Source organism: Coturnix japonica, chromosome 2 (assembly GCF_001577835.2).
Source record: "Coturnix japonica isolate 7356 chromosome 2, Coturnix japonica 2.1, whole genome shotgun sequence".
In the NCBI taxonomy this organism is placed as follows: Eukaryota; Metazoa; Chordata; class Aves; order Galliformes; family Phasianidae; genus Coturnix; species Coturnix japonica.
Window position 1 is genome coordinate 102,577,564 of NC_029517.1, and position 27,451 is coordinate 102,605,014.

Sequence of the window (27,451 nt, forward strand, 5' to 3'; positions counted from 1 at the left end):
GAAGCAAAGTTCAGCAGAGAATTAATTTACAGTTACTTGCTAAATTCTTATGACAATACACTCTCTTAATGCTCATCTTGGTTGTTTTTGTCAAACTTTTCATACTGTGTTTATCCTGATAATCCTCCTAATGTTTCTTTTAAACTTGCATTTGATATACATTTTCAGTCCCAAATCAATAAAACATTTTAATAAATGGATACAAAGAAAGAAAAATAAATCAGGTTTAGAATTTGCTTGAAGTAACCGGTGTGAATTAGATATTCCTGTTTTCAACATACATTAATAGCCAGGTATATTAACGTATGTACACATTTGAGTTTCACGACAGACATTTTTGCTTCGTGTTTACAAAGCACAGTTTTCAAAAAAAAAAATAACCTTTGTTCACACTTATTTCCAGAAAGCATTAATTTCTCATTGCCATATTTATCACACTCTGATAAATACACCGTATCTCTCATACTCGAGTCTGTTCCAAATTAGCACGATCAGAACTCTACTTCTCTTTCTTGTCTTCCTTTGCTGAGCTTTCAGAAATTTTTGATGGATTTTTAACCACCTTTTTTGATTCTTTTTCTTTTCCCACCTGAGCAGTACCAGCCTTTTCACCAGCTGCTTTTTTTGGTGTTTCCTTGGGTTTTGCATTTTTGTCTAGAACCTTTTCCTTTTCCTTCCCTCTGTCTTTTTTAACCTTTTCAGACTCTTTTTTTAATTTACTTGTATCGACAGCTTTCTTCTCCTTTCGCTCAGCAGCATCTTTTCCTCTTCTGGCTTTCTTTTTATCTTCCTCATCCTTCATTTCCTCCTTCTTGGACTCCTGCTTCTCCTTTAATTTCTTGAGTGGTTCTGCAATTGTTTCTTTTACTTTTTAGTTTTTCCATTAAAAAAGAGGAAATGTTCAATGAGATCATTCTAAGATCAGAGAACACTGTACGAACAATTCTAAATGCTTTGATCATCTTAATATTTGTTAGCTGCCACATTACACTCGTACTTAAAAATTCGATTTAAACAAATTAGTTTTGACTTTTAGCAATATCCCACACCATGCAGTCAGACAGTAATTTCAGCTTCATTTAAGCGCATCCAAATAAAACACTGATCTAGGAAAAAACATGCCTCCATTATCTTGCTGCATAATGATAAAAACAGTTTTGTCTGTGAGTCTGAAAATAATAATAAATTTTCAATCTTTGGTACTGTTGTGGCTCCCGCAGGGTCTAAAAATGCAAAGAACATCAGCATAGTATATTTTCTCCACAATTTTATCAACTTTTAGAAATAGTAACTGACACAGTTGTTACAACAGAATTACATACCATCCCTGATGTTATCTTGGACTAAGCTGAGACTTAAAATTTTAAGTTTCCTAGGTATGTACTTCAGAAATATGGGAAACAGGTACACAATAATTCAGTAGAAATAGGGTTCTGGTCATCAGCTCCAAAAAAATGTTCAGCCACAGTCAATGAAATCAAAGTAACAACAGCAAATCAATTTGTACATCTTTTCCATATGGAGTCTTAACAGCAATGGTTTGATTTAACTGATTTATTTACTTGTGTGCATTTTTGGAGTTCTCACTCAAGTGATACAATTGAAATAGAGAAAATAAGCACACGTGGCTGTGACATGGTATCTAGATAATGTATTGGCTGAAGTCAGAACAGCTTTCTCAAAACTGAGATGTTTAATATTCACTTCCAGTTTGCTCGGTTTTGAAAATCATTGTCAGCATTCTCCAGAATAAATATATATTTTTCCCATCTCTCAAAAGAATTCAGAAAACATTCCTTTCAATCTCTGCGTTCAATTGCATTTAATGTAAATACTAATGCTCCCACATTACTGGAAAATAAAAGCAATAAAGATTCTATAATAAAACACAATGATTCTATTTTTATTCAGACTTCTGAGAAAAATTAAGAGTCTCCTGAACAGAGACCAGAGTCTCTTTCACCTACATGACTTTCCTGTCAAGTGAACAATTGAATCACACAGCTCAGTCTAAACGGAAGAACATCCTATTGCCTTCCAGTGTTTTTTTTTGTTTGTTTGTTTTTTTGTTTTTTTTGTTTTGCGTAAAGCGTTCAGAAATTATCACACCATTCCTTCATTCTCAAATCAAGCACCTTTGGAAAACAATCCAAAACACAGAAATACACTGTTAAATGACATTTATTAAGAACTTGGAAACACACAATTCACCAGTAAGTCATAACAAGCATAATGTGGATCGAATGCAAAAAAAACCAAAAAAACCCACAAAAAACACAAAAAAACTTGCATGCAAAAATGCTAAGACATATTCATGTAAGCACGAAAGCTACACCCGCCAAATGCATTTTGTTTCTAATGAGACCTTATATTGTAAGTAATGTGCATTTTTCACATACAGATCAGGAAAAAAACCTAAACCACAACATACATGAAAGTCAAAACATCTTCAGTGTAATAAAGAGACTTTATTCCTTGTATAACATCATGCTGTGTGGAGGCAAGTGAGCATCCCTAAAAGGGTTCAACATCTGAAATGCATCTAGTAATTTGGAGTTTTGTTTAGGTTCATTAGTCTTAAAGTTTTAAAGCCTCTTTATTGCACTGAACACCTCTGAACTATTTTTTGCTCCTACAGCAATGTAATTATGAATAGATATAGACCATAAATCAGTTGTAAGCTATCCTACTTCAAGCTCTTGGAAAATTTATGAAGGTCATCACTGTTACTGATCCTGCAAATCTAAGGAAAAGTGAATGAATTTTAAATTCTCCTCCCATAAAAAAGAGATGAAATAATTATATTATGATTAACTCCATATTTTAAAAGAAATCAAGCCCAACTACAATAAAGTAATAGTACCACAAACTCATGAAAAATAACGAAGACCTGACACTGACTAAACCTGCATACATATCAGAATTTTATTAAAGAATATGTAGAATACAAACTTAACATAAACTTTACATCCAAAAAACAAAACTGCTGTTTATATATATATATATATATATATTTTAAACAAAGGAAAACAAATGTCTAGTTAGAAAAGCACTCACATTGCCATTAAGTGACAATAGGTGGCAAAATGGGGGGTATACTAGTTTGCTGCTCCATTAGAAAACACTTAATCAACACAGCTAATATTAGTAAGTATTATAACCTGCAATCTGTGTTTGCAACATGCATGCATTTCAGACATCATCTGCACAAATTTCCACACACAAAAATGTTTAAAATACCTTTCACTTTAGCTTTTTTCTTGGCTACCCCTCCTGGTTCCTCACCTGATTTATTGTAAAATGGAAATGAGTTATGAACATATCTGTGATATTCAACAAACGTTGAATCTGCCATGTAAAACATTACCTTTATGCAGCAGACTGTAATGCTACAGAGAAATACCAAGCATTAGCTCAATAAGACTAAAGCATTTTCTGTAGCAAGAACAAAATAAGTGCTGAGATAGAAGGCTAATTAACTGAAGCAAAGTACGACATCAGCAGGTGCACGCTACTTGAGCTGTTCTTCTAGATGTCTGGGTGCCAATAAATCCAATGGAAATATGAGCATTGGCAAAATATGTATTTTGTAATACAGCGATGCATTGCTCATATTCCAAAAAACAGCTGCCATCTCAGTTCAGTCAAACTACTTGCTACTTTACTTAAGATCATTTAAAACTTAGGACTTATTAAAAAATTAATGCTCTGTCCAAGTCAAATACAAGATGCTGACTGCTCTCCTTCCCCAAAATACTAACAGAAATTCAGATCATTCAGCATCTTGTGAAACTTGGTAAAAAGCACACATAAATCGGGCAAAAACCTCTCCAAAATATAAAACACAGGTAGCTTTGGTTTCTTTACAGTGTCACAAAAAGATCTGGATTATCATGCTTCTGTATTGTGATTTAAATCCCATAAACACAATTATTTTAACAACAAAAATCATGTGACCTACTAGTCAAACAACAACTGAAGTTTAGTGAAATGTAAATATACTTAAAAATAATGCATTGATCTGTTAAACAAGTGAAGAAATGTCTCAGCATTAGGCTTCTCATTCACATAAGGGGCCTAGACGGAACATCTGAATATTTACCTCAGGTTCCTAAGCAACAATTCATAATTGCCAGGACTACATCAACATAACTCAACATTTAGTCTTAAAAGCAAACAAGGAAAACACTATACAGACAAGGAAGTCACACCTAATTTCCCCTACATGTTTTCAAAGCACTGAGCACTTACACTACGCCCAAATTCTTTTAAATTGAGCTAGACAAACAAAATACTCTAATTAGTTTCCTTGCAAATTCAACTTGAGATATGAAGGTCTTGCTGAGTTCAGGGATTGCCATCATTGCTGAAGTACAGTGTTCTGACTCATGTCTGATATTCAAATCTTATTAATTCTGAACTGTAAGGAAGATGTTCAGCAACACCAAAACAACTTCCTCATAGAGAAAGAAGAATAGACTCTGACTATGTTACACTACAGCATTAGTTAATACGTAAACTGCAAAAACCAGTATTTAAATCTAACAACCTCTCATCTGTGTACACAGCATAATGAAGTGATCCTAGATATTGAGATAACATTCTTACAAGCATGTTATCACAGGGAAAAAATGGAAAATCTTGCAAAGACTTGCACACTAAAAAATATTATATAAGACATTTGAAAAGATCTTTAAATGGAAATATACATGCTACCTTGAAAAGCAGATCACAAAACACCTTGTTCATTAGTATCTTACTTGTTAAATATTCAAACAAGCTTTAATTCCTATAAATCTGCTTTGAACAGAATGAATAGCGTTAAGACTCAGCAAATTATCAATGCCTGAAATAATGATGTAAATAACCTATTTTAACATAATATGAATAGACCCACTTACAGAAAGATTATGTATAACAATACTGTTCGAAATCTTAATATTATACAAAAATCACAGGGCAGAAATCATGCTGCATATTCAGTTCCACTCTAACTGGATGACCATACACAGACACACACACTCACAGTTACTACCGCACTGGAAAACAAACCAGCTGAAGCAAGAAATGCATCGCAATACTTCACTTTTCCCAGACAGAGAGCTGTTTCAGCGAGCACGTGATAAAACCTGGCACCTAAGTAAAATCACCAGCAAAGATGATGGCTCTTACAGGTATACAAGACAATATGCAGAATTTTACTAATCACATAACTGAAGTAACAGATCTTTATTCTAAAAATGCATTTCAAGTATCTTCACGAGCTAGTTTTCAAATTCCTTTTGTTTTCCAATGAATCCTACATTATAAACATCCCATGTTGACAACATAAAATGAAGATGTTTCTAAATACATATAAAGGAATGAAGAAATTGCATATTTGAAAGGGTTTCCATTACCTTCTAAGACATATCTTCTAAAGGTATGTTTTACTTAAGTAATCTTGCCAATGTGGTTAATTGTAAATAGCTCATTATTATAGATAATTTATATCTTCATTTAACTCATTGCTTCAATCTTAATATATTAAAGGTATTACAAATATGAAACAAAATCATGTTAAGGAAGAAAGACAAAACTTTCTTCTCATCATGAACAAATTCCATATGAGGGCATCTTCCTGCATATACAATTTTTCTGTTAGCCATTTAGTGATGGTGAAAATGTTAAGATAATTTTTTATGCAAAAAAACCTTAACAGAGAAATTCCTATAAATTAATTTCAGAACAATAAGTAACTGAAAAAAAAACAAACACCTTTTAACCTATACTAACATGCATTATAAATTGATTAAATGTAGATTATTCAATAGTATTTTAAAAAGAAATTGTTATGTCACATTCATCACAAAGTTCATGGTCATACTTAGCACTAAGTAGATGTCAAATAGGAACTTGCTACCCACCTGCCATTTCTACAAAGCCTGGGTAGCAAAGTGGAAAGAGTCAAGCTCAAGCATTATTAAGACTTGCATTCTAACTCTTCCCATTACACCCACGGGCCCGTCTAATCTAAGAACATTACAAAAAACGAAAAAGAAAAGTAATAAAAATAAAAATGCTACTCCTCTAGCTAGCTTTTTGAATTTATACAAAAAGCTTACCTCACCATACAGAAAATTATCCAAAAATATTAAAATCATGAACTGAAAGAATAAATATAAACCTATAAGGCAAAAACTGACATCTACCTCTTTCCCCTCCCTCCCCCCCAACTGTCATCATTTGAATATGTACCTACATATAATAATTATTATTTAGCATATACTGATTTGGATATATAAGGCCTTCTGCCCAACAAAATAGCTGAAAGAAGGCTATCATATACCTACCCTTAAAATGAATTCCTTCTACTCATTATCTGCATGCACATTGCCAGACATCCCAAAGCCTGTAACCTTCCCAAGAGCATGCCACCTTCTACCTATTTAACTACCTGATCTTAGAAGTAAAATCCAAATCACAAACAGAGGGCACAAAGCAGTTTATTTTCTGAAGTCACAGACATAACTTGTTGGTTTCTCATCTCTTACAGGAAATCAACAAGCCTTTTATATTGATTAGGTTCATCTGAAAGAAGCCATTCCATCTGACCACGTGAAATAGTGCATTTAATGAATTTCATTCTGCTGTTCCATCATCACGGTAATTGCTTATCTGATGGCAATTTAATCAGGAAAATAGTGTGCATCTGTCCATAACAGCTGAACACAACAGCTTTCAAATCACAGAATCACGGGAGATCATCAAGTCCAGCCCCTGGCAAAAGCAGGTACCCTACAATAGGTATGTACACAGGTGGGCATCCATACAGGTCTTGAATACCTCCATAGAAACAGACTCTATAACCACCTCAGGCAGCTCTCAAATGCCTATCAAATCATATTTATAATACAGGTGGTTTCTTTACCCATCTAATCATTAACTGACGTGAAAATCCTATTAACATTTCATTGCATTCTTCTACTGCTCAGTTCAACTGAGAATCATATGAAAAACTTTCATAAAAAGTTAATTTCTTTTAAGGCCAGTCACCAAAGACCCACCTTGTATTGCAAGATTAATATGCAATAAAAGCTACAGGTAGTAACCTTCATTCACTGACCTTCAAACAGCAGACTGAAAAGCACTCAAAAAGCTCATATTTGGGGGCAAAAAAACCCACCAAAATAGCGGAGACAAAAGTTGTTGTAAGAATTATTCTAATTATTCCAAAGGTATGCCAACGGTTTCCCATTTATTAATTTCTACATGATTTTCTATACTATGAGCATTATGTTTTTCCTCCAGCATGTAAAATATCCTCTCTTCCTTTCCAGCTAAATACTGTTGAAGGTGGTCACAGAAATCCAGGGTTCAAACTTTCCACATGTTCTCAGCTATACAGCTTCTAAGATATACACGTATTAAGGTGTCTTTTTTTCCCCTTACAATTTCTTTCTATTAATATCAAGGCAAGAAACAGTTTATGCTACTGAAGTTAACGGAGGATTTTGTTCAAACCTTGTAAGCTTTTGCTGAGGACTGGCAGTTACAACAAACGTTTACTGGCACAAGGAAAAAGGTAACACAAAATCATCCTACAGAATTCTAAAAGCACTGGCCAAACTGGAAGATTACAGCTTAAGACAAAATCATTTCTTTCTGTAGTTCTTTGAAATTTAATGTAATTGACCTGAAAGAAAGTGGCTAATTAAAACCATTATCAGTTTCATATAAATTACCAACTTTTCATTCTTCATTAGCAACAAAAATTGGAAAAATCCTTTCATTTACACAGTACATTTTTGTCACTGAAAACACTAAAATAGGATTAAAATCTGGTAACAAGAGTTCTAGAACCCAAAACTGTAGGAAAAAGCAGCAGCTGTGCTTTCTAAAATTATTTTAATATATTATTATTATAAGTACTTATAATAATATTATTATTTTAAGTTCTTTGAACTTTTTTGGACTTTGGTTGGAAAATTAACTTACCATCTGAGTTTTGTGTAAATGACTATCAAAGAAACTAAAAGTTTAGGTTTCATTTTCTTCTTAATTTCAAACATGATTGAAGAATCATCAAAACTATTGCCACCTGTCCTGATCCTGCTTACAATCACAACAAATTATGCAATTCATTAAAATCAATTTACCTTGAAATTCAAGAAAGCTCTGACATCAACACACACCACTGATGATTTTTTAATTGTTACATCAAAAGGAGTAAGAGCAAACAAGTTCTAACCCCTTATTACTTTTTGAAGACTGAGTAGAACCTTCTTCTGGATGGATGGTTTTACGGTAAGGTAACGTCTTGAAACAGGCAAATTAAATAGCTTTAAAATTGCAATGCCAAAGCAAATGAATACTCATTTAATTGAAAAAGAGGTTGAAAAAGAGGTTGAAATTTCAGCTTGCATCAATAGAGCATAAACTTTATATGGCAGACATACAAATGTAATTGTAACAAAAAACACTCTGAACAATAACTTCATAAATAAAGATTAACAATAATCTGATTAATTACACTCTTCCTGTTTCAAAATTACATCTCAGTTCCAGCTTTTAGGATTTAATACAGATTGCAGAATACATTTACAAACTACCCCTCATATACCAGTAATTTTTATGACAGCCGACAGCACTCTTCAATTAAACATGGAATAGAAGGCATTACATTCTAATTTATAACTAACCTTTAATATATTCAGTATTACATAAGAAATACACAGTCACAGCTTCCCACTTCCACAAGAGGTCTACCTTATTTTTTTTTATTTTTATTTTTTTGTATTTTATTATTTACTTAAATTCAGAACAGCCCTTGCAAGAAGAAAAAGAACACAAAAAGGAGGAGGAAGTTGGTATAAGGACTGATACCTTACTTGGAAAAGAGATATGAGGAACAGACCATAAAATGACATATCAGTCTGAAAATGATGTTCGCTAAGAACTGAATCTCTGTAAAGCTATCAAGCACTTTTAAGCAAAGTGCTTTTATTTGATCAGGTAAAAAGTGTCTGGCTGAGCAGTCAGTGAATCATAAGATGAATTATTTATTAAAATCAAATTTACAAGAGAATTATCATTGTTATGTCTACGTTAAGGATTAACATACAAATATGAATTTACATAATGCATTCATGCTGGAATACTTTACAATTAAAGCAGTTACAAAATGCTCCAGTTAATGTTTTGTAGAAAGACAAATGTTATAACGTTAACAGTAGAGGTTATTACATTTAGTTTTGTAGGTTTTGTGCACAAAATGCACAAATTGAAGCACATAAAGAAACCAACTACACAACTGCAGACAGATGCTTTATTCTACATATTTACACAGCTGTGTGTTATTCATCTTCCTGTCACAAAAATGGAAAAGTCACTGAAAAGCTTTCAGCTATCATAACTGTATTGCACGGTTGACTTTAGTACAATCATTAGAATGTCCATTTGGGAGTTTCCCCTCAATGCCTGAAATTCCTGTCATATTAAGACTGATGATTTCATGGACATTTTTGAAAGCCAATCAAATTAGTCTCTCAGTCATTGGTTCTGTAAATCCAAAATAACACAAGTCTTTTTTCCCTGAACCCCTTCATTCTGTGACGTACCATCAACATCATCTGCAGCTTCACTTTCTTCTTCTTCTAGTATTTCAAAAGGAGTCAATACATCATAGAGAAATGAGAGAAAGCCATAAAACCAATCAGAGCTTTCCTCTGCTAAAATATTAAGGACTTCCTCAAGGGAATCAATATTTTCATTACTGCCATCTTTGGTCAGGCCTACACAAGAATAGAGGAAAGAGAGAGAAAAAAAGGACAGCAGTTAGGTGGAAAGAGGAAACTGTCAACAGAGGATCTGTGATAGACAACTCATGTCACAGACTGCAGTCTTGACAGGAGAGCTATTTAGGAAATAGAAAGATGTTAGGAAAGTTCAGTTTTTCAAAGTATAGGCTAGAATTTGGACAATAAACATGCACAATACTATGCAAAAACCTTAAAGCAGAAGGCAGCTTTGCTTTTTCATCTGGATTCTTTCTAATCCTAAAATCAAATCCATCTATATTCAGTTTTCTTACTGTAGCATTTACTTTTAGAAAGTTTTTAAACAGTAAGGCTTATGAATCCTGCATGCAATTTCTGTTCTTTTTTTTAAACCATCATGTTGAAATTTGAATGCTTTGCATTATCAGACAGCTGAGAATAATGTTTAAAAGGAAAGAGTATTTAAACAAAATTTGTCACAGCCACACTGTAATCATAATGGTTGTTCTATCATGCATTACTTTAATTTTACTTAGACTGATTGCTGGGGGTTTTATGATTTTCTTGTTTGGCTGCTTTTTGTTTTGTTTTGTTTTGGAAAATGCTTCTCAATCATTTTTTTCTATGGTATTTGTTCAACATCAGATACTAGATCTTCAGGAATTAACTCCAAATGGAAGGGTATACAGAGACTATATTAAAAAAAAAAGATGTATCCAATATAACGGAACACAGATTTGATTATATATATTCCTTTTCTTTTTTAATCCTTATGAATTGCTGCATAGAAAGTCTAAAGCTGGCTTAAGATAGCAGCAGAAGAGACACACAGATGGCTAGAGCAGCAAAGACAGAGCTTGTCACTTCTGAACTTTGACACCAGGACTTGCTATTTTAGGCCATTTGATAATTGATCTAATTAGTACTTCAACTACAAAGTCACGGTTAAATCAAGGTTAATTATTATTTATTAAATAATAATAATAATTTTACAACAGTAATATTTCAACTTTTCCATTCTGGAAAAAGCACAACAGAATGATCAAGCCATGATAAACATCAGTAATAAGTAAGCTTTAAAGAAGGAGAGAAAGGAATGTTTTTCTCCACTTCTAAACCTTTGTTTGCATTGGAAAGAATAGCAGAAAAGTGGACTAAGATTGTTGAGACAAAAAAAATTAGGTGAACACCTTGCACATGCAAACTACAAAGCAATATTAAGTGCAGGTTAACAAAACATTCAAGGTAGAGAAGCTTATGGCAGAGCTGTTTAGAGTGCTGCAACATATTTTTCTTACGGCACACAGAGAAAATACCAATGATAATTCTGAGGAAACTTCTAATTCCATGACGCCCCACATCCTTGTACCTGCGTGTCCAGACCTTTACTTGAGTGACCAGCCATTCTCTTTAATTTTTCACTGGATAGCCCAAAAGGTTTTAAAATGATAGACTGAATCCAGGAAGCAACCAAGGTATTACAAATACCCCTCTCCAACTTCTTCCATGGCTTAATTCTATAAAAATTAAATTTTATAAACTTAAAAATTTTATGTATGGTAGACAGTCATCATCCTAATTTGCTTTCAAACTTTGGACAAAAGGAGACAAAAGGTATTTACCAAAGTAAATCTATATAGCAATGAATGAAATTTTACTTTAAAAATAAAAACCAAAATTAAAAACAAAACAAACAAACAATAAAATCAAAATTATAAACACAGAACTATAAAACACCTCTTTATTCTCTTGAAAACTGGTGTTTAAAAAAATTTTAAAAAATCACAGGCTTTAGATGCTTTTTCTGTAAACAGGTGGATAACCATGTAGAAGCTCCTATTGTTGTCCCAACCCAAGACGAAGTCTCTAGGGCCTTTATGAAGTGTAACACAGACTACAGCAGTTCTCTTTGGAAATGATCAGAACACAAAAGGGATCAACCAACTGGGAAACATTTTACTAATTAGAAACAAAAATGCTTGCCCCAGCAACCATAAAATAGCAAAGCCCAAATCCTTTCTTCCTAATTCTTTACGAAATCTATCCAGGATTTTGTTTTAGATTTAAAAGCCACTGTATACAAAAATACTTCATCCTGAGCTATGGAAAAGAACATATTAGTACATATATTCTTCTTTTTCCTCTCTTTGAACTATTCAAACAAGGAGATATCACCACCACAAATCACATTTGAGTTAATTTTGTCTTCAATGAAGATAGCTAACTTCTAGCAGATATGCTAAGGCTTGCCTAAGTTTTCCATTCACATACTTGGGAATAAGTGATTTTCAAACTAAAACTCATACACAAGCACAGTAAGAATTATCTGAAATTAGGGACAAAAAATAAACTGCCCCAACAGGCAGCTGTGTGATGCTAAATCAGTAACATATAGGAAACAACTGTTTTACTCTGGGAAAAGTCTAAGCAATGCAAATTATCTAGAAAGTCAAAATGTTCATCTATTCAACAGTGCTAATCCAACTGTTTTATTTATCAAGAGAATACACTTTTCTTCTTGTGAAAACACCTCTTCTAAGAGAATGAGCACAGGCCAGTCTTTAACGTTTAAAGATTCAACAAGATGGAAAAAATAGACATGAAAATTATCCTAAATTAAGTGAGCCATACCTGAAAAAAACACCCCAAAACCAACAAACCAATCTCAGCTCCCACCACCTCATCACAGATGTTCTCAAAATGCAATCTTCGGATGATTGTTTGCAAATTCTTCATTCTACCATAGGTAAGATAAGGGGGGAAAAAAAGCTCAACTGCAGAAGCTAGGATTCAACAAATCACTTCCTCCTGAATGACTCAAAAATTGTACTAACTACTGTATGCAGATCAGAATTTCTCAGGAGATTGTTATTTACTAAAAATAACTGAGGTATAAAAATTGTCTCTGATGGTTCAGACAGGTGTTGGTGATCCCTATATGTGCATTTTTTCTTGTAATACTACTAAAGCCACTGTTCCTGTACACAGAACTAAAGTCAGTAAAGAGGTATAACATTCCTCCGATTATCTGAAAACTGAAATACTGTCTTGTCTTTCCTAGTTAAGATGAACTTGCAAGGTAGGCTCCTTGTCATATGGAAATCATAGGCATTTCAGCTCTGGGTGTTTAAAACAAAACAAAACAAAACAAAAACAAAACTAACTCAATAAACATTTAAGTTTGTTTGGCTGGGGAGGTTTTAGATTTTTTAGGTTTTTTTCCCCTCCTCTCTTACTTTTGGAGTGGGTTGGGGGAGGGAGGAGTACACTTCCTACATACAGTCTTCAAAATTGCAAAAATCCCTTAAATAGATCCTAATAATTAAAGCTCCTCTTATTTAAAGAAAACAAACAAAACATAAAACCAACCTATTACAACAAATAAAATTATAAATGCTGCTACTCAGATTTCCCCAAATCTTACAGAAAATGAAGTATTCAGCTACTAAACCAATCTTTGAAACGCAAAGTGCAAATAAAATCTTTAAATTTATAGTGAAAACTGAAGGAAATGGACAATATTAAACCGCTGCAGATGCCAAAGATCTTAATACGCAGTTGTCTGGTAATAGCTGAAGAACAGAGAATAAAAAAGCATAAGAACGCCTAACTTAAAAGAGATTGTTGTTTTGTGTTTAAGTCAATTTTAGCAGAGAAGTTGTTATGGTAACCTGACACAGAAGAAAATTCAAGAAAGTCACAAGTCTTCAGACATAGTAACATTAACAAAAGCCTCACAAATAAAAGAAAGGAGCATTCGTTACATAGAAAGTTACCCTAAGATAAACAGAAGTTAAAGAGAAGCAGCTGAATATGTTCTTCTTTACTAACTCTGATGACTAAATTCCTCAAGAGGGCATCTAGTCTTTCAGATTTTGTATCAACAAAAAACAAATGTATTCTACACAAATAATGGTGCTGTTCATTTTTAGTACATTTTTAAATACTAGTAAGCATGATAAGTTTCTGGGCACTTCTAATAATGTTATATTTTCCTTGTAGATGATAAAATTCTAAACAAAAATATTTATGTTAATGTTCAGTAAATTTAGAAATTACAGTTTCCTTGGTACTTCTGAAAACACTCCCAAGCTTAAATGAGATGAAATCTTGCTTCTAAGCAAGAGTTCAAAAATAATGAAAATCAGTTTTTGATCTGTGTGACCTTCTAGTGTCACATTTTAAGTATAAAGTTTAAATACATGATAAGGTAAGCTTGTAATAGAAGCACTATCATGTACTGGCAGAATTCCCAGCTATATCAAGTTGCATAAAACAGATGTAATAAAACAGCAGCACGGTTCTGGTAGGCTGAATAAAACTAATATGACACACAAGAAATTAACATCCACCTTCCTTAAATAATGAAGGTTAGGATTAAATTATGCAAAATGTTAATTTATCTACTACTTATAATTAATAGTCAATTTGTATCTCTGAAGCAATTCAGAACACCCCTCACATTCACAGCACTGCAAACAAGTTCAGTGATTTTTATTACACAAGTGTTCTTCAACTGTGATGGAATTAAACAGATACAGCCCCTGAAAGACTTGCTTATTTCTCCAAACACAAATGAGGAAAAATAAACTGATGAGAAACTGGTTATTATGGAGTGTGAACTTCCAACTGTATGACATAACATCCTAATACACTGATAACTTTGACCAGTTTGAGACATTTCTGATTGCTTAATGCTCAAGCTATTATTAACTGTGCTAGGGTTTGCTTTCTCCTTTTAACTTGTTTCTGTGATCAGAATAGGTCTACACTTGAAAGCAACCAATTAAAGAAAAACAAACTTTCTAAAATCAGTTATATAAGAAGTACTTATCCCATGCTTGATTGTGAAGATGCTAATGGTAGAAAACAGAAGTAAAAGGGCACTACCACAAAGCATGTCTGCCAGTTGAAACTTATTCAGATGCTCAGTGACCAGAAAGACACATTCCTTAAAACCAGTGCTTAAGACTAGTGATTCAAGTCATGCAGGATTTCAAAAACGAAAGTAAAACAAACTCCTGGAAAACTCAGAACAGTGGTAAAACAGTACAAAAATAAGCTAAACAGGTGCTCACAGGCACATACAAAGGCTTGTTAGCATTCATTTTAAAAGGGACCTGGCTTATCATGTTTACAAGAACAGTGTTCTAACTCTTGAAGCATCTTAATCCTTCTCCACTATTAGTTTATTTACAAACACAATGATCTTGTAACAGTGAATACAGCAGCATCGACAACTTAACTTCGAAACTGTCCTACAAGTAAATGATTTACACTAACAGTGATAAATAAGGAGAATAAACACTCCTTCAACTTGCATAAGGAAAAAAAAAAAGAACACAGATCAATTAAAATTATTCAGTTAGGAAAAAACAAAAAACATGAATATTACATATAAATTATGTTGATTTTTCCTCCCAATTTTGTACTTGCCTAGCAATACTTTAGCATCTTCCACATCAAAATCTCCATCTCCATCAGCATCATATATTCCAAGTTTGCCTAAAAATGTGAAGAGAAGAACAAGACAGAATTAGGAATTCTGCAACTTGTTTCCAACACTGTGTTTTCTATGTGTGATGGTTAACTAACAATGCTAGGCTGCTACCATACTGATTATTTAGTGCTACTTTTTTAACCACCTTTTATTTTATATTGCAAATATTTTAAGTTCCTGTCTTCATTTCCTATACTTTAGACTGAATACGGATTAGTTCTTTTCCGCACACATTAACTTCAGTGCTCAGAGATTTAAAACAAACATATTATAGAATGGCTTAGGTTGAAGGAGTCCTTAAAGGTCATCCAGTTCCTACCCCACCTACCACTACAGATCCACGCTGCCCAAAGCCCCATCCAAACTGGTCTTGAGCATGTCAAGGTATGGGGCATCCACAGATTCTCTGGGCATCTGTTCAAATGCACCACTACCTCACTGTAAAGAATTTCTTCATTATACCTAATCTAAATCTCCCCTCTTAGTTTAAAGTCATTACTCCTTATCACATCACTACACTGCCCAGTAAAATGTGCCTCTTCAATTTTCCTGTAAGCTCCATTTAGATGTTGGAATATTGAATGGGATATGGTGATGAAGCACTTTCTCACAACAAGTTTTGTTCAGAATAAAATGAAACTGCACAAGAAATGTTCAACATGTTTAAGGATGGAAAATAAATATTAAAACAAAAATAATACAATAACCACAGTTTGTTTTCAAATTGTAGGTCATTCTAAATTCTCAGAACATGGATATGTAATTTCATCTTCAGTGCTACCTACTTCCTAGACAAAGGAATAAACATCCATAGTTTTATGAACAACTATATAGCATTCAGTATAAGCAAAACTTTGTCTATCCTTTTATAGGTGACATCAGACATCCCTTTTAGTTTGTTAACAACTCTGCCAGCATGAAATATAAACAAAAGGAGAATCTGGTTTCTATTTAAAATAACAGTTTTTAGTATAGAATTACAGTGTTTAGGATTAGAAGTGCCCTGAGATCATCAGGTAAGTAATTAATCTATCTAATTAATTTTCAAAATCCAAGCCAAACTTTTAATCAGAAAGAAACTCTGCACACTGGCTGCAGAAGGACTCTAACTCTTTGTGGTTTGTCAGTTAATTATCGAATTTTGTCTTCTCTAAATGGAGGCAGAACTTGATTGCTAGCAAAATGAATGAAATATATCTCTCCTATATGACACGGAAAAATTTAAGGAAGTTCAGCTTTGGGTCGAGAATAGACAGAAGACCATCATCACAGCACTGAATCTATCACTTAGAATGGATCTTCACTTATTTTTGGTTAAAACAATAGATTAGTGGAATAAATATGATCTTCCAAAAACAAGAATAATATAATATTCAAAATCAGGAGAAATGAGAAAGATGAGAGGTGACTGTTTCATGTCATTATAGAAGAACAGTAACATATTAAAAGTTAAAGACAAAAATAAAAGTCTCTAGCCAAGGAACAGTAAAACAACCTTACTTCTCTAGTATCCTACCTTGTAGTACCTCTGACAAGTTATAACGGAAATCCTTTGCTTTGGCTGCATGCATGGTAAAAATACAGAAACCATTATTTGCATCACTAGGCCTGCTTAAGTTTCAAACCAGAAACGTTAATTTAAATAAGTCTATGTTAAAAAATATACATAAATCTAAGAAATGATGTGCAGAGTTGTACAGTTGTCCAAATCAGCAGTTGTAAAACTGCATATTGAAGCCTGTAACAGAAAGAATAATTCTACCTACACACATACATTTTGAAATTTGAACCTTCCAATTTCCATGCCTAGATATTACATTAAAAATACTGTCTTAATGTTTTCATACTGAGTCACAATTAACAACATTGTTAAGCTTGAAACTGAGGTCATTCAAAAGATCATTCGTGAAATGACAGTTGTTTGATCTGATACTACTACTAGCATGGTCCATCAAAGAATCAATAATAAGATTAGCCACCAACTTTCAACCAAACACTTCTTTAAGTTTCTGAGAAAAACTGAAAACTGAAACAACAAATCTTAAACTGAAATTCCTAATGAACTACTGTATACACATTACAAGAAAATAAAGATCAAATCTGGGAGTTTTCTTCAATTTTTAAATGCATGCAGTATTTCAACAGCCTTTTTCAGTCTTATGAGAACCTTATTTTAGCATCAGAATTGAGCTCAGCATTAAAATTTACTTTTTTGAACTACACTGCATATTTTTATGTAGGTCATTTTGAAGCACTCCAATTGTCAATTCAGCTAACTAGCTGCGCACTGCTCTGCTTCACCTACGCTGACATTTAATATTTTGGTTTCCTCTCTGAAAGGTAAAATTGCACCCATCACAAAGCAAGTCACAGTCATTATTAGAAGGGTTTTATTACACTATATTAAAATTTAAAATTCTTACCTAGGACTTCTTCATAATCTACAAGTTCAAACCAGACCACTGCTACTGATGTCCAAACTCCCAGCAAAGCAATTACCATAAACCAGGTGAAAAACGAGCTTCCAGACAGGCCTTCTTTCTTTCCATTCTTGTTTCCTCCATGCTTACTCTCTGTTAAAACAAGGCACACGTATTAAAAAAATGGATTTGTGTAACTGCTAAAAAATTACAATTAAGCATACAGTTATACATTTTGTGGGTTTCTTCTGACTTGGAGGCTTCATTTTGCTATGAGTTATAATGAACATCCCTGTGATTATCTGTGTGGTAAAGGCCAAACAAACCAAACACCAATCCCTTCTCCTTCCCCCTCCAAAAAAACCCGATAATAAAGCAACCACACAAAATATGCTTCAACAATTTAGTTGGAAATCCCTCCTTTTTCTTCTTTGGTATGCTTGCACAGAGCTTAACATTTTTGAGATGTTTGTCATTTGGGCCTGTACTTCTCATGCTGCCACCAGAGGGCAATCCCACCAGCAGAAACACACGAAGAAAAGCATTTCTTCTGGAACAGAAAAGCAATTCTTCTGGAGCAACGAACATATTCAAAGCTAGTTAGTACAAGTTAGCTTATGAAATCAACATGGCAATTCAGATAGCCTACAGAGAAGCAAAAATCTAAACCTCATCAAATGTAAAATTTCAAGTTCAGGCTCTGTACTAACTGAAAACATCTTCTGCTTCTTAGAACTGTGCAGAGGTTCACGTAAAACATAAATTGTTTGGTCCAGTTTCAGATCATTTTAGGTAAAGAAGTCATAAATGTGCCCCCATAAAAGATGTCTACAGCTTTTCGCCAAAGCTCAAGGTCTGTTCCTCTATCTCGCGTTCTTTACTACTGCAAAGCTGGCAATTCAAAACTGGCTGCAGTTTCAGGCCAACCAGCCATTCTTTGTTCCCTTCGAGCCCTGCCCTTTTCCCATCCAGCCATATTCAGTCCGGCTTGTCTAGCAATCCATCTCCTACTTACAAACAGACTGCAGCTGGCATTTACGGAGTCCTTAAAGAAAGCAATGAAATCTCCCAGAATACTGCCAATAGACCACATTAAAAATATTTCTTTCACTCTTCAAATGATGGTGATCAAACAAATGCCCTCAAGTAAACATACATAAAAATGCTCATGCTCCACTCTTTTTAACAACAATCATTCCAGTTTCACGTACAGAGGCCAAGAATTGGCACCACAATTAATCCAAAGCTCAAAGTTCACCATTTCTCTTTATTTTTTCAATTTACTAAAACTTCATTTAAGTCATTTAAATAATTATCTTTTGTTTAAAAACATATCCCTTAAAAAAAGACATACAAATAACAGCTGTGACTCAAGTGAGAAAAAGCTCTGTATTTCCCTTCCTAATCTTCCCCAAATTACAACAATACAACTAGAAGCAACTATTTTGATCTAGTCCACATACAGATAAATACAAAATACCCCCCAACACCTGAATATTACCATGATTCCTCATTAGAATAAAAAAGGAGTAGCTTTTTAGAGATGAGTAACGAAAGACTGGTGGTTTATTCTAGCTATAGATATGATATAGAAGGATTTTCAGAGCCTGCTTTTCATCAGGTTCATAGCTGCAATAAACAAGCTTTATTATATTCATACTGTTATGTACCAGGGTGAGAGCTATAAAAAAACAACTGGATCACTTCAGCTTATACTGATGCAGCGCTTAATTTAAGAATATATTTATTACTGTTATTATAAAAATCAAATACTAGATATCTGGCTTACTTTCTACATTACCCACAGTTTCCTTGGTATAATCTATCAATCATATTTAGAAACAGACAACTTAGCCTCACACCAGGCACGTTCCATTTCTCAATACACAGTACACAATTACATAGGCACAATTTTATGAGCTATGTGCATCTCCCTTATGGAAGATGTATGGATACCTTGGAAACACAGAGGGAAGGAGTACATGATAATTCAGTCAGAAATGTTATCAAATAGGTATGAAAATTATTAAAGCCACCCTTGAACTGGAAATTGTAATATTCCGAAATCGATTATGTAACTGCAGAATGTGGTTATTTCTGTATTTAAGTGCTTTAAAACCTTTCAAAATGAACCTTTAGGCTAAAAACATTTTCAATTACTCCAGGTTACTGTTCTGTTCTAAAGCAAACCGTGTACTAGGAGAGGAAAACAAAACAGATTATCATACTGTATCCCATACTAATTTACCTCTTGAAACCGGCTTTAGTTAAGTGAAGAATACGAAAACAAAAGAAAAAATAAAAAAGCAATAATAAAAAGGTAACTTTTCTTTTTCAGTCTAGGAGTTGTTTCATGAAATTTCCTCCAAAACAGATATATTTTATATATAAACATCTTTCACAACAGTGAAAATAAACACGTTTCTGCTCTGGTTTCTCTCCTTCTGTGCACAATATTTCCAAAATCCTTGAAAAATCCTGCTGGGAATTCTACCACGGCAGCTTTATCAGGTAGCTCTGACATTTAAGGAAGTCATGCAACGTAAAATTCATGCATGCTCTCAACATACAACTGAACACAAACAGTCAGAACAAAAAAACTGCAAGCCATTACAGAAGACTGCCTCCAGCTTAGAGCACATTCCAGACAGTTAATTCTACATTCAAGTCCCTTCTCTGTGCCCGCTGCCAGCCATGGCCAAAGTAGGTCACCTTCCATATCTGGCAAGCCTTTGCTTACACCACCAGATGGCTTTACGCAGACATCATAAAGTCTTAAATTGTGCTGTATGCCTCAGCGGCAAATTTTTAAAAGTCCTGTGTATCGCTCATCCAAATTAAGAGTCATGGTTGGATAATGTTAAAAAACAAACAAAAAACATTAAAACCATTTGCCTTTTACTTCAGCTTGCTTTGAAGGTGCTCAGCAACTTTACATACTTCAAAAATAACTTTCAAGTGAGATATCTGCACACAGAATAATGTCTCTTGTGTTAATGGTGTGTGCTCTATTCAAAGAGAAACGAAGTTACAATTAGGAACCTCCATAAATCCACTAGAATTGTCTACTTCAGAAAACAATGAATCCAAACCAGAGGCAGTCAGTAATGCAGACTAGCAGTAAACCGACTAGAAAGTACCAACATGCCACAGTAAGCCGTTTATTTTGCTGATTACAGAGTCAGTATTTGCAACCATGCATTTTCAGTTTGCTCACAAAAACAGATAGGATTGTACCTGTGTCGTCAGCCATAACACTGATGTTCAATTCCCACCAAGTGAGTGTGTTGTTATCTCCAAAAGTTAACACTGAAGGCAGAGTAAGAAGCGACTTATCCTTACTGTAGTCTTGCAACAGGAGCTGATGAGTTTCGTAAAGCTAGCTCAGCTGGAACCCGAAACTGGACCAAAGTGAAAAGTCTCCTCCAAAAAAAATCTATTTTTAGAGCGGTTATCTTCACGAGCCAAATGCTTTTCAGAACTCATATGGCAATCCTGTTCTGACGACAATCAAATTCACTTGCGCCTCTTAACAGAGCACCCTGAGTAGCTGATCCATTCCCCTCCCCTTAATCTCTCAACGTCACACATAGCAAATGAAATCAAGCACGCTGCGCTGCACGCTGCTGCCATCCACAGCGCCTCACTGCCCGCACTCTGAGGGCGTTACATCCACCAGCATAAGCTGGAGCACAAGTCTCGACACAAAGCCTGCCTGCTTGCATTTGTCAGACTGGCTCTCACCCAAGGATCTTTCTCCACGCTGTCACTCCTCTAGAAGCTTCCCAAACTCCTGTGCAGGCTGACTCTTTCCAGTTGGCTTATCAGTCAAAAAGACAGCCAGTTTCTAAAACATAACGCTGAGTCTAGGAGTCCCTTTGAATTGATTATGCATGTTGTTGACAAGGAATTTTAAGATCAGAACAGTTCCTCCAGAACACTTGCTATTTGCTTCCAGCAGACTGAATGAAGGGGCTCTGACAATCTTGCCAAAGCAAAGCCTGTTTCCGCATAATGCACCACATACTAGAGAAAATTTCTACTGCACATTCATTGAAAGCACCAGAGGTGCTGATGTTGCTTTCTTCCCCCTTCCTCTTCTAAAATTCATATCGCACCTCCTTCAAATTCTGAAAACATGCACGTTATTTTCTCAATTTAAAACTACCACAAGGGATCAGCATGCTGGCCTTCTTCTCAAGGACCAGAAAAGAAGATAAACTAACAACACAATAATACAATTTATATCTGTTTTAGCACACTGCCCTTTTCGCACTCAAACAAGAGGCAGCTCCCTTTTGCTGGAAAAGGGAGAAATCAACTCCTGTCCCGACAGCAGCAGTCCTGATTAAAGCTTTACTATTTAGCATTTTTCCTCTTTCACCCTTCTTTAAAAATACAATAATAAAGAAGTGAAGCATTACAGGTACAAAGTATTTGGAAAGCCATCATACGTGTTTTTTGGTTTTTATGATCCAGTAACTAATTCCCAAATGTAACACCCAAGATCTACATGCAGAAATCCAATGAGTTTAAGACTTTTCAAAAGTGCAGGCAAACACAAACTGACCTTCAACCAAGTATCCACAGCTTTACATTGTGCCATTCGAAGCAAACACACTAGAAGAACTGATTCAAGGAATCACAGAATCACAAGGTTGGAAAGGGCCTACAAGATCATCTAGTCCAACCGTCCTCCCATTACCGTAGCTACAGCAAACCACTAAACCATATCTTGTAGCTCCTCATCCAGACACCTCTTGAACACTGCCAGGGATGGCGACTCCACCACCTCCCTGGGCAGCCATTCCAGTGCCTGACCACTCTGAGAGAAAACATTTTCCCTTATGTCTAATCTAAACCTCTTTTGGTACAACTTGCAGCCATTTCCTCAGGTCCTGTCTGTTGCCTGGGAGAAGAGGCCAAGCCCCTCCTCATCAAAACCTCCCTTCAGGAAGTCATAGAGTGCAGTGAGGTCTCCTCTGAGCCTCCTCTTCTCCAGGCTAAACAATCCCAGCTCCCTCAGCTGCTCCCCATAAGACTTGTGCTCCAGACCCCTCACCAGCTTTGTTGCCCTTTTGTGGGCACGTTCCAGGGCCTCAATGTCTTTCTTGTAGTGAGAGACCCAAAACTGAACACAGTACTCAAGGTGCAGCCTCACGAGTGCTGAGTACAGGGGAAAGCGGCCAAGTACTGCTAGACATTTTGCCAAATCATCTTTTCAAATACAATTAACATCTTAAACTAAAAGAATTCTTGCAAACCATTTTCAGCAATAAAACTGCAGTTAATTACTTCACACAGCTACTATATTTAATGTGGTCTGTAGCAAGTATTTGAGTAAAATACCTATGAAACAGAAGCTTACAGCATTCTCTGTATTCTTATTGTTCATCATCTTATTAAAATACCTTTGTCATCTCACTTCTGTGAGATAGGTCAGCTATTTTTATGTATACACACAAGCACATAATATAAACATATATATTTATACACGTTTGTAATACATGCATATGAATGCACATTTTGCAGCCCCACCTATAGCAGTGGAATTGGAACTACATGATCTTAAAGGTCCCTTTCAACCGAAACCATTCTATGACTCTATGATTTTGGGTGTGTATATACTTTAAAATCTAGATTCAATAAGCATACATATTGAACTAATACACTCTGTCAAATCTTCGCACCATAACAAGTACTCTACTGAGGTTGAAATTTATTTCAGTCTTCAGGCTTCACCCTGTATACCAAGGTTGTAACTATTGATATATAATAGACAAATAGGACCTTGGCCCAGGGCCTGATCCAGCCTTGCCTTGAAAGTCTCCAGGGACAGGACATCAACCACATCTCTGAGCAGCCTGTGCCTCACCACCTTCACTCTAAAAGACTTATTATTATTATTCAACCTAAATTTACCCTTTTTGAGCTTGAAGCCATTTCCCCTTGTTCTGTCACCACAGAACCTGCTAAAGAGTCTGTCCCCTTCTTTCCTGTACCTCCCCTGTAGATACTAAGGCCTCACAAGTAAAGAGTACTTCACACTTTGATTTGCTGAACTTCATGAGGTTCATCTGGGTCCTTTGCTCAAGCCTGCCTAGGTCCCTCTGGATGGCATCCCATCCCTCTGGTGTGTTGACTGTACCCTACAACTTGGTGTCATCGGCAAACTTAAATTCCATTTAGGTATGAGGAGAGACAATATATTCAGCATTGTTAAAACTAAAACTTCAGTCGATGTGAAAAAGAAATGTTAGGTAGGTAAACCATAAAATCTAACAAATCTCAGAATCAGATGACATGTGATATCTTTTGAGATTCTAAATGTTTACACTTTTACTTCTCACATGAGTAAGGTACTGCTATTCAAAAGCATTGGAAAATTCATTTGTTATCTGTATGCTCTGTATCAACTTCTTATACAAGAGCAGAAATGGACACAGCTGGAGAAAGACAGGGCATCCAGAGTAGCATATACAAGAATTCAATAAGAGAAGTTAAAAAAGAAAGGAAACCACAGGTAAGCATAAGCAGTAGGTGTGATTTGTTTTTACTGTAATAGCAACTACAAAAAATCGAACTCAGAGTGGACCACATGTTTTCCAGACACTCAACTGAAGATACTGAGTGAAGAGCTCAGTCCTGAAGCCAAATCTGTTCTTTTCTAGAAGTTCTAGAAAGATGATCAATGTCAAAAGCTAGACAATTTTAGGCCATGTTTTCTTTTGTTTTTCCTCTCTAACATTCAGAAGACTCTTTTAGAATAGTTTATTAAAATTGATCACACAGACATGCATCCCTGCCTCCCTCCTTAAGTCACTAGTAATGACACTGCTTACAACTTGGGTCAGGTTTCATAATGAATACTGACTACTAACAAGGATGTGTCTAAGGCAATATTTAATGCATCTACCACATACTAACTGAATAGTTCAGATCACATCGCATTGCTTTTAAAGCTTTTCCCCACAAAGTTATTGTCAGCAGAATTAGAGAATCAGAAAATCAGGAGAAAAAAAAAATCTTTGATAAAAGGCAACAAAAATATTTTATTATTTACCTGATCTACATATATTTGAATAGAAAAGTAAACCTTCATACACTGAACAGTATTTTTCAAAAACACCCCAAATACAAACACAAAATATACGTCCAAAACTGAGCTCAGAACATTTAATTTACTTGATTCAACCTTCATTTTCAAATCAATTTTACTCTCTCTTTTAAGCCAACTCCTAATGTACTTTTAAATTTAAAACAAAAAGACTACAAGCTTAAAAAGAAACTGTAGCATCTCAGTACAGGCCCAACGTACCTGAGCTGTATTTATAACACTGATGAGGAGAAATTAGACCATCAGTACAATTAAAAGCAGAATTAAAGTTTTTTAATATTTTCATCAATTGTCTCTCTCCCATTGAAAATTTGGAGACAGCTAAATTAAATCACTCAAATACAAGCAACAATGATTTACAAGTGTACAACGTATCCAATATTCCTATATAATAATAAGGTTAATCACATATTTGGTTGTATTTAGAGCAGAGTTCAGGAAAGGTAATGTGAAGGAAACGCAAGAAGTATTTAAGCCCAGAATATACAAATTCTGCTGGTGGTGACCTTTATAAAAGGCTTCCATTACATAAAGTTTCTATTACATAAAGTTGAAACTTCTCAACTTTGCATCCAGCATGCTGGTATTAATTTTAGTTTCTTTTTTTCCCTTGTTCCATTTTCCTGTTCTGTAATGTGGGTCATATCAATTTGTTTTAGCAATGAGTCCCAGTTAAGACACAAAGGAAATAAACCAGATGATGTAGCTTTCTCTCAATTACTTTTTCCATAGTTTGAAGGAGTTTTTAAATATAGCCCAATAAAACTCCAGTTGCCAGGCTACAGTCTGCTATGCATTGTGTTCATGGAGAGGGAAAAACCAAAAATCACATTTTAAAATCCTTTTTAATATCTGAAATTAACAAAGTTTAAAGTCTGATCCAAAATATATTTAATTAGGTGTAGCTTCATAGAGGTGGAATGCAACTGCAGTTCCTATGCAGTCCAAAAGAATTTGTAGGTGTCTCAAACCTCCAGTCATTATGTCTTGTGTGTGTCTAAGTTTTAAAACAATGTTATTAAAACACATTAGTTGCAGTAGCAATGATATTTTCAAAACTTCCTTGTTTAAGAAGATAGAACTGTTTCCTTCACTTATGGAAAGAATTTGTTACAAACCATTAACTGAACTTCCTTAAACAAAAACAAAAGCCCCCCCTTACAAAACAAAACAACCAACATACGTTACTGTAAAAAGAGATAAAGTGAGAAATTTTAGTAATTGCTTATTATAAATGAATCAGAACCTCAGGAATTAAAGTTACAAAATTAGGAAACCACTACTAAATAGTTATAAAACTTCTAGATCTTGAAGTTTTTATACATGAAGTCTCCAAACAATTTGGTAGCATTTGTTATACTGGTTAAGCACATGCATAGTAACAGTGCAATCACATATGAAGGAGATAGTAAAGCTTGTTTCAATTAAGTTCTAACAAAGCTGAACCACACGCACTACAATCTGTTCAAACTGAGTTTATAAATACCAGCATACTTCATTTACAGTTTGTTTAAAGACATATAATGTTATGAGTTACGATTTGCACTTCAAAGCATATCTCAAAAACTTTCCATGCAAAGAGCTCGTCTGTAGAATGCGGTTAAAAAAACGTATTGCTGCAGGCTGTCACACAAATTACCAGTTTGTGATCTTCAGCAGGAAAGAACCTCTCAGGGTAAATCAGATGTTCACTGCACATGTTCTCTAAAATGAAGAATTCAATGTAAGAATCAGCATAGGAACACTTTTTACATGTGATGAAAGTGATTTGAAACGGGTCCAGCTGAAAAGGAATGGTTCAGTTGTTTCTTTGCTGCTGTTTTATAAAAGTTATCCATAAAGCATTTTCAGTTTCAAGAAACAGTAATACTGAAGTCTCACCACTTCATGCACTTCATAATTGAAGATGATTTTAACACACACACCTTTTACTACTGGTAACTTTTCTTTATATAAGTCTTTAATTATCCAGCTGTCACTTCAGCATGTCAAACCAGCATGTCAAACTGTCCACGTTCCATGTTTAAGTCCAAGCGCAAGGTGCTGCACTTGGGTAGAGGCAATCCCAGCTATAGATATAAGAACAGACTGGGAGAACTCATTGAGAGCAGCCCTGCTGAGAAGAACATGGGGGTCACAGTATCACAGTCTCGTGCAGGTTGGAAGGGACCTTAGAGATCATCGAGTTCAACCCCCGGGATTCGAACCTCCTGTGCAGCAGAGCGGCACTTGCGTGGGGGTCCCAACGGACAAAAAGCTGAACATGAGCCAGCAGCCCAGATGGCCAGCAGAACCTTGGGCATAATCAGATGAGGGGTGGCCAGCAGGGCAAGGGAGGCAATTGTCCCTCTCCACTCTGCCCTCATGAGGCTGCAGGTGGAAAACTGTGCCCAGGACTGGGGCCCCAGTACAGGAGGGATGTTGAGCTGTTGGAATGTTGTTAGAGGAGGACCACAAAGATCATCAAAGGGCTGCAAAACTTCTCCTATGAAGGCAGGCTGAGGGAAGGGAACTGGGCTTGTTCAGCTTGGAGAAGAAAAGTCTCTGGTTGCAAAATTCCAGTATTTAAAGATAGCTGATAAACAAGAGGGAGACCAACTTTTGACACTTTCTGATAGAGATAGAACAAGAGAGAAATGCAGTGATAGTACAAGGG

General features: G+C 35.0%; 1 protein-coding gene across 1 annotated transcript in view; it reads right to left on the reverse strand.

Moving 5' to 3' along the window:
- The window catches only part of ASPH (aspartate beta-hydroxylase), a 95,948-nt gene that overhangs the window by 62,776 nt on the left and 5,721 nt on the right, over positions 1–27,451 (reverse strand). The window contains 2 exon segments of the mRNA XM_015855666.2: positions 15,195–15,263; positions 17,682–17,831. Of these exon segments, the coding sequence (XP_015711152.2) occupies positions 15,195–15,263; positions 17,682–17,831 (219 nt within the window).